Source organism: Pseudopipra pipra, chromosome 13 (genome assembly GCF_036250125.1).
Source record: "Pseudopipra pipra isolate bDixPip1 chromosome 13, bDixPip1.hap1, whole genome shotgun sequence".
In the NCBI taxonomy this organism is placed as follows: domain Eukaryota; kingdom Metazoa; phylum Chordata; class Aves; order Passeriformes; family Pipridae; genus Pseudopipra; species Pseudopipra pipra.
The window spans coordinates 9,864,572-9,872,110 of NC_087561.1; the positions used below are offsets into that span (position 1 = coordinate 9,864,572).

At 40.1% G+C, this 7,539-nt stretch overlaps 1 protein-coding gene across 10 annotated transcripts in view; it reads left to right on the forward strand.

The window, feature by feature from the left end:
* Positions 1 to 5,033, forward strand: part of IL1RAPL2 (interleukin 1 receptor accessory protein like 2) — a 419,062-nt gene extending 414,029 nt beyond the window's left edge. For all 10 annotated transcript variants that reach the window (XM_064669936.1, XM_064669938.1, XM_064669939.1 and 7 more), the window contains one exon: positions 533 to 5,033. In XM_064669936.1, coding sequence (XP_064526006.1) covers positions 533 to 1,230 — 698 coding nt within the window. In that variant the 3' untranslated portion in view covers positions 1,231 to 5,033. The remainder of the gene's footprint in view (positions 1 to 532) is intronic.
* The last annotated feature ends 2,506 nt before the right edge of the window (positions 5,034 to 7,539 follow it).

The window sequence follows — 7,539 nt, forward strand, 5'->3', positions numbered from 1 at the left end:
TAAGCACAAGTTCTGCATGTGATGAGGGTTCATTTCTTTTTGAGCACTTGCAAGTTACGGTTCATACACCCTGCGGCACCCTCATGCCCTTGCATCTGAAACACGAGAACTGCTTCCCAGAGTGTGCTTCCCTCAACACAGTGTTGATCATAACCAATGTTAATGTTAAAATTTACACAAACATTACATTGCTCTTGACCTGTATTCTTTTCACTGAGTGAACTGTGTGTTTTTAGTCACTAATGCATCTACACAGCGAGGATGTTTTGTAAATGTCGTTCTGCTGCAACGAACAGGGAAAAATAGCAAAGGGAGGAGGGTATTATTAAGGAGTTTTTTATGTGTACTCCATAAATAGAACTATGTTGTGATACACAATCCTATTTTTGTTGGAGTATATTGAAATGCCCATTGTCTTAAACAGTGTGGATCAGTAAGCTGTAGGATTTTGTTATACTTGATTGCAAGCCTAATGTTTTGATACAATAGACTTCTTTATTCTTTACTCTTTCTCTCTTTCTATAATTTGTAGCCTACATTGAAGATCTCACAAGATGTGTTGAGCAAAGCAGAAGACTCATTATCGTGTTAACTCCAGACTATGTTCTCAGGAGAGGATGGAGTATTTTTGAGATGGAAAACAGACTCCATAACATGCTAGTCAGTGGCGAAATCAAAGTTATTTTGATTGAGTGTACTGAATTAAAAGGGAAAGTGAATTATCATGAAGTGGAATCTTTAAAGCACACCATCAAACTTCTCTCGGTGGTCAAGTGGAAAGGACCAAAAAGCAGCAAACTGAATTCTAAGTTTTGGAAGCGCCTAGTCTTTGAAATGCCAGGGAAGAAAAAGGAGGTGGTGTCCCGGCATCAGGTCCTGGATTCTGCAGAGCAGGGCCTTTTTGGAGACCTTCAGACTATCCCCTCTGTTGCTGTCACAGGCACTTCTGCCACGTTGGTGGAATCACGGGCTGATTTAACTGACTACCATCAAGCAGACTCTGTGCACATGAGACATTACTGCAGAGGATACGAGTACGACGTGTCAGCAGCGACACTGCCAATCGCTTCCATAAGCAACCACCACACGTACTGTAACATTCCTCTGACGCTCCTGAACGGACAGCTACCTCTCAACAACACCGTGAAGGACCCCCAGGAGTTTCACAGGAACAACCCATTGCTACCTTTATCAGCCAAGGAGCTTAGCTTCACCAGTGATATCTGGTAGTGGACATCAGGACTCTTTCGAGATGCTTCATGACCGCCATGAAGACACATTTTTAAAGAACTTTGCCCTAACCCCATGGGGTGAGAAAACATATTCGAAGCAGCAGCACACTTGTTTGCTTTTCTACTTGAACTTTTTTGTTTACATTTACAAATTATTGACAAAGGGGGCATTCTTTTTGTAACTCAGTAATGTCCTTCCTGTCTTTTAATGTACAGTTTTATTGCTTCTTTAAAAAAGGAAGGGGGAGAGAAAAAACGCACCCCATCATTTTACAGTAGGTTTACAATCTGGGATGGGTAAAAGGTCACTGTATATGGTCTCCAACATCCATACATATTTAAGTAACAGTATTTGAAATACACAGAAGTTGTCGGGTTTTTCATATAGACTACAGTACACTTTGAAATTCTAATCATGCTACAAAAATTATTATCTCCTGCGCAGACCACAAGGGGTGAATCATCCTGAAAAGGAAGGAGGAGGAAACCTTCCCGGTAACATTGTCTCACAAATACTTTTTAGTAAGATGACCAGCTGAAACAATGCAGATGAAGCTTTATCAATAAAGTGCATAGCAACAGTTACTGTAGAATAAATCACCTGCTCCCATCAGCATCTCTTCATTTTATTATTGAGGCATGTTGTATTCCTAGTCAATGGTTAGCAATGTGGTTTTACTAAACAACTTACTAGAATATCGGAAGATGTTTAGGAGGATTTTAAACATTTTTTTCTGTCAATTATAGATTATTTCACAACTTTTTGCAGATTTATAATGACTTTTTCCAAACAATTTAAGTAGAAATTTATCTGTCTATTGGTCTATTCATTAATTTGAATTTTCTTATGATCTCTTGAGCCCTATTAAGATTTGTAGAAAAGGCAATGTAATTTTACATAGGATTTTCTTTCCAAAATCAGTAGTTACAATTTGAAATTAACCTTTTTGTGAGAACATCAGCAATAGAAAATAATTACTACAGCAATATTCAGAGCTGAAGTGCTAAATTATTCAGGTTTACTGGTAAATCTGACTTCAGTTGCAGTGATAATCACCTGAGACAGTTTTCTCTCTTGCCTATCTACCTGTCAGTTTATGTACCTTTTAAATATGGCAGAAGCAGGAATATTTCTGCTGTCTGTGCAACTAGTGAAAAGTGATGTTTTTAAGCAGCTGTTAAGGTCTTGCATTTCTCACTTATGTGAGTGATCCCATCAGTCAAATAGGATACTGTCATTTATCTTTCATGTAAGGCATTCCTGCTGCTGGTGGATGAGAAGTGTTACACAGGTACTCTGCATCAGGCATTGCTGCTCAGTGAGTACCAGTGAGATTTCCATACTCAGTTGATTAAGAGTTGCAGAGTGGAGTATTTAAGGAAAAAAGCCCTAAATAAAGAAGGCAGAAGCCAGTTTTGCAGGTTTTGGCACAGCTCTAATGAAAACACAGTAGACATGAGAGTTTTGTCTCAATGAGATCTGCTGGAGCAAATTCCCAAAAATATTTTTAGGCAGGCAGCCTTGCCTGTGTTTCAGTATGTCTTTAGCATTGTTCTCTTTGATTGCATGAATAAAAGTTAGCACTCTGCACTCAGCTGCCTGTGGTTTCATCAGCAAACAAGTTCAGTAAATCCTTGACATTTTGCAGTGGTTCCTAAATTGTACCCTACAGTCAAATGGAAACAAACGCTGACCTAAGACTTAAAAGTCAAAGAATTGGCCCAAAGGCCATGAGAATGATCTCAAATGTGCAATAATTCATAGAGGTCAGTATTTTTCCATTGCTTCTTTCCCCAGTTCTTTATTCTGTGCCCTCCTACACCAGTTATTGTCTGTAAGATTTTCATTAGGTTCTAAATAATACATGTTTCTCTTGTTTTTTCTAGCATTATTATGCATTTGACACTAACACTGAAAATGGAAATCTAGAAAAGATATTAATTTATTACACAGTATAGAAACTATAACTTGCTCTTTTGTGAAGTTAAGTTCCAAACATATAGGTGTTTAATAGACGTATTTTTCTACTGAGAAAGAAAGCGATTTTACCTCCATTATAAATATATGGATTTCAACCTCCTCCCAAAAATTTACAAAATTTGCACTGTTTTATAAGTGTTACAGACTGTGTTTACACTGGCTATGTTCTTTAATGCAAAGTGTAATTAAAAAAAAAAAAAAGGAAAAAAATTCCTAAAAGCAAACCCTGCATGAAAAGAGCTGCATATGTTTAAATGAAAAGCTGTACTTTTCATTATTTTCCTTCCCACTCTAGAATCTGGTTAATTCACATAGAATGTTCAGTGAGATTTTAAACCCTCTAGTTCTGTATTAAGCATGCAAACTCCAAAAAAAAAAAAAAAAAAGAAAAGAAAAAACATATGCAGGTTGGTCTGCTTCTTTTATTTACAAGGACTAAATATGGGTAACAAATTCATTCACCCAATGGTAATATGTCTCTTAGAGCAGTAGTTATTCCAAAGCAAAATGCAGTCATGTTTACATTGAGGAAACATGAAAAGAACAGTTTTTCTGTCATTTTGCAAAAGCACATTGAGTGTCTATGTATTGATATTTTTTAGTTATAGATGCCAAGTCACAATCTGCTTTAAGATTTCTGAGTGTGTATTGAGTACTACGACAATATATACATGAATTGGAACTGCCTGTACCCCTCTGCTTCTAGTGTGGGGATGGGGAGCTGAGCTCAGGAGGCCACTCATGGACTCAGTTTCGTGTAATACCAGTATAGAATCATGGAATTGTTTAGGTTGGAAAACACCTCTAAGATGATTGGGTCTAACCGTTAACCCAGCACTGCCAAGCCCGTCACTAAACCATGTCCCTGAGTGCCACATCTACATGTCTTTTGTGTATCTCCAGGGATGGTGATTCCACCACTGCCCTGGGCAGCCTCTTCCAGTGCTTGACAACCCTTCCAGTGAATAAATTTTCCCTAATAATTCCCTAATTCCCTAACCCTTCCAGTGAATAAATTTTCTCTTGTCCTGCCACTTGTTACTTAGGAGAAGAGACCGACCCCCACCTGGCTACAACCTCCTTTCAGGTAGTTGTAGAGAGTGATAAGGTCACCCCTGAGGCCCCTTTTCTCCAGCCTGACACCCCCAGCTCCCTCAGCCTCTTCTAATCACATTTGTGCTCCAGACCCTTCTCTTGCCCTTCTCTGGACATCTTCCAGCACCTCTGTGAAATGTAAGAGGCCACATGCTTCCATAGGTAGCACTTAAGGGTCTGGAAAAATACAGTCAAACGCTGAAATGCATCCATCCGTGGGATTTGGGTGGCACAGGAGTTTGTCCCACTGTGAAAACCACCACCACAGCAGCCCTCCAGCGGGATCCCTCATGGCAGGAGTAGCAGCTGGATCAGGGCCTTGGTGGCAAGAATGTGAACCTCATTAGCTGAAATAGAAGAGCATATGGGCATTTTGCATTCCTCTGTCTCACCAAAGCCATGGGGGCTTTATCAGCTGGATTTATCAGGGAAGAGGCCAGGGCACTACCCTGACTGTGCTTGGTGCTGCATCTTGCTTGGGTGACTCTGCAGCCCTGCCACCCCCAACTTGTCAGGCTGTGCCTTCCCCGGTGACAAAATCACCAGCAGCAAACATCCTTATTGCAACCACAGGGACTTCTGCTTTGGGGCACACTCATCTTAAATATGATTTATTGTAATGTTTGGAAGCTACTGTTTGTATACTTACCTTTATGTGTGATGTACTTCAGAGGCAATTGTGGTTTAAAGGTTGTCTATAAAAAGAGCTAGAAATTGGAAACCTATTCAGCTGCTGCAGATTTTATGTTCCTAAAGTAAGTTCAGCAAGAAAACAGGGTAATTTTAAATTAACTAACAAAGTACAGTGCATACTGACAGTTCTTGGGAGCTGTGTGCTTGGCTGGTATTTTAATAACATTCCTTTCTCTAGACAGCGGATGAGAAAAATATATAAAGGTATTGCCATACTCTTGCCGCCAGGTCTGCTCCAAAACCCATTCAAGCCAATAGAAAGAGTTCCATCAAATTCAGCAGACTTTGGATAATGCTATAAACCTTATATTTACTGTGTACAGAGGAATACAAAAGACAAAAGGGAGAGAAAGAAGTCAAAAGACTAAGGAGCATTTGCTTATTTATTCTGTCTAAAATCAAGCTTATTTTTGTCCCTGTTTGGTGTGGATATGCTCCAGAACCATCCAGCCTTGGGAAAGGAATTTTGTTCATTCTTTGTTATAAACAAGATAAGGACTTGGGAATAAATAACAGATACTTTTGCAGGGAAAAAAGAAATCATTATTTTTAAGGGCTTCTGCTCTCAGTAGTTCCTTTGATTCAACAAGCTTTCTCTGTTCATCCAAATGCATAAGCACATACTTAAATTCCCCTTAATTCAGTGAGAAATACTTTACTGAGCAGGGGCCTGGAAGGGCAGTTCAGTGCCAGAAATCACAGCATTCAGCAGCCTTTAGAATTGTGCCCTTATGGAATGCTCCAAGCAGATTTCCCAGTGTCCATCTCTGAACGGACACTGAGAGTTGAGCTTTATGGCAGAGCACCTGTCAGATCTCACAGTCCTGGTCACAGGAGAGGAAGTCTCCAATGCATGTTAGCCCTGGCAGAGACACTGCCCTGGGAACTGTGTCACAGATGGGAGAACAGTGGAGGTTTTGCATTGTCTCCCAGTTGGACAACTGGGAGCTTATCCCACGGGACAGCTTGGTTAGAAATACTGTCTGCAAGAGAGCTCTACCTCCACGCAGCATTTTGTCCATCCCCTCTTGTGCACCCTTTGAGGTTCATGCTGGGGCTGCAAAGTTACTGGGACACTAAGAAATAAGTGGGCAGTGTGAAGAAGAGAGGAGAAGAAGAGAGTAGAGTCCGAGGGTTTTCCAGGCAGAAACACTGATTGACTACAGAACAATGGCAGCTCTTGCATGAATGCATCACGTTTGTCCACTATTCAGTGGATGCTGTGCAAAGTTCCTCAGAAAAATGTCATTTCTTAACATCAGTTCTGCAGCTCTTGCAACACATCACTGCTGGGTGCTGTATCAGTTTGCTGTCCTCGGGGGTCTGACAGTGCAATCACAGCCAGAGCCTGATTGTCCAAAGCAATTAAGCCACACAGGAGCCAGATCTTATCAAAAGTCCACAGGAATTAGTCCTGATCCTCAGTTTTTGTAATACCAACATCGGTTAGTTAGGACTGTGAGAAGTGATGACTGCTGTGAGCAGTGGAGCTGGAAGATCCACACCAAGGTGTCAGGGAGCCAATGGGTCTGAAGGAAAATGGGTACCTGACCTGTAATATTCATTTAAAATAATCAATATTGGTCTGTTTGTTTATAAAATAATGAAGACTACAGAAAAGTACCTTCCTCCATGGTCTTGGAAGCATTGAAGCTTTTGAAATTTCATAAATAACAGTGATTAAAACAGCTCCATTTTGGCACTAGTTTACCCAGCAAATGTTAAAAATATGGCACTTTGGAATACTTTGTTACAGGAAGAAAGCAGAATTTGAAAATAGAAAGTAATGGCACATATATTCCTGCAAACACAAAGAACAGAGTGCTGAAAAGTAATTTGCTTCCCCAAAGAAAGGACCTGCAGCATTTGTGATGGTAAGCTTTGCAATGCTTACCACAGGAAGCCATTTGATCACTTCAGTGCCACTGGAGAAATTCAGAGTTTAATAAGGCTGCTCCAAAGAGGTATAAAACAATGTCTCAAAAAAGGAAACACAAAGTAAAAGTTACCAAGCTTTGCCAGGATATTTGTCATATAAATATAAAACATCAGCACTGCCAGTAGAAGCATAACATGGCCTATCAGCATTTTCTCTTCTTTGCAATACCATTGTAAAGCTACAGACCAAGCAGTAAAGCAAATAAATAACAATAATAAAAATACAGTTTGTCAAGCTGAGCCAGATTCTCACGGTAGGTATTCTATAAACAACTCCTCTAATTCATTTTGATAGAGTGTAATTGGCTTTACAAGGTTTTAAGAGCTTTCTTCTCTTCAGGACAAACACAAAGACAAAACAATGTACTTCATATTAGATGGGTTTTGCAAATTTCTAAGACTGTAAAATAATTCCTTCATACACAGCAGTGGGTGGTAAATGTTTTCCTGGCTGCAAGTATCCATTGTGGGTATTCAGAGTGGTTTATTGGAGTGAGAACACCAACAGCTATTGCCGAGCCCAGCAGAGCTGGTAGACCAACAGGGCTACATTCAAGGGCAGTGGGGTACCCAACATGCTCAGCATCACTGGGTGGGCTC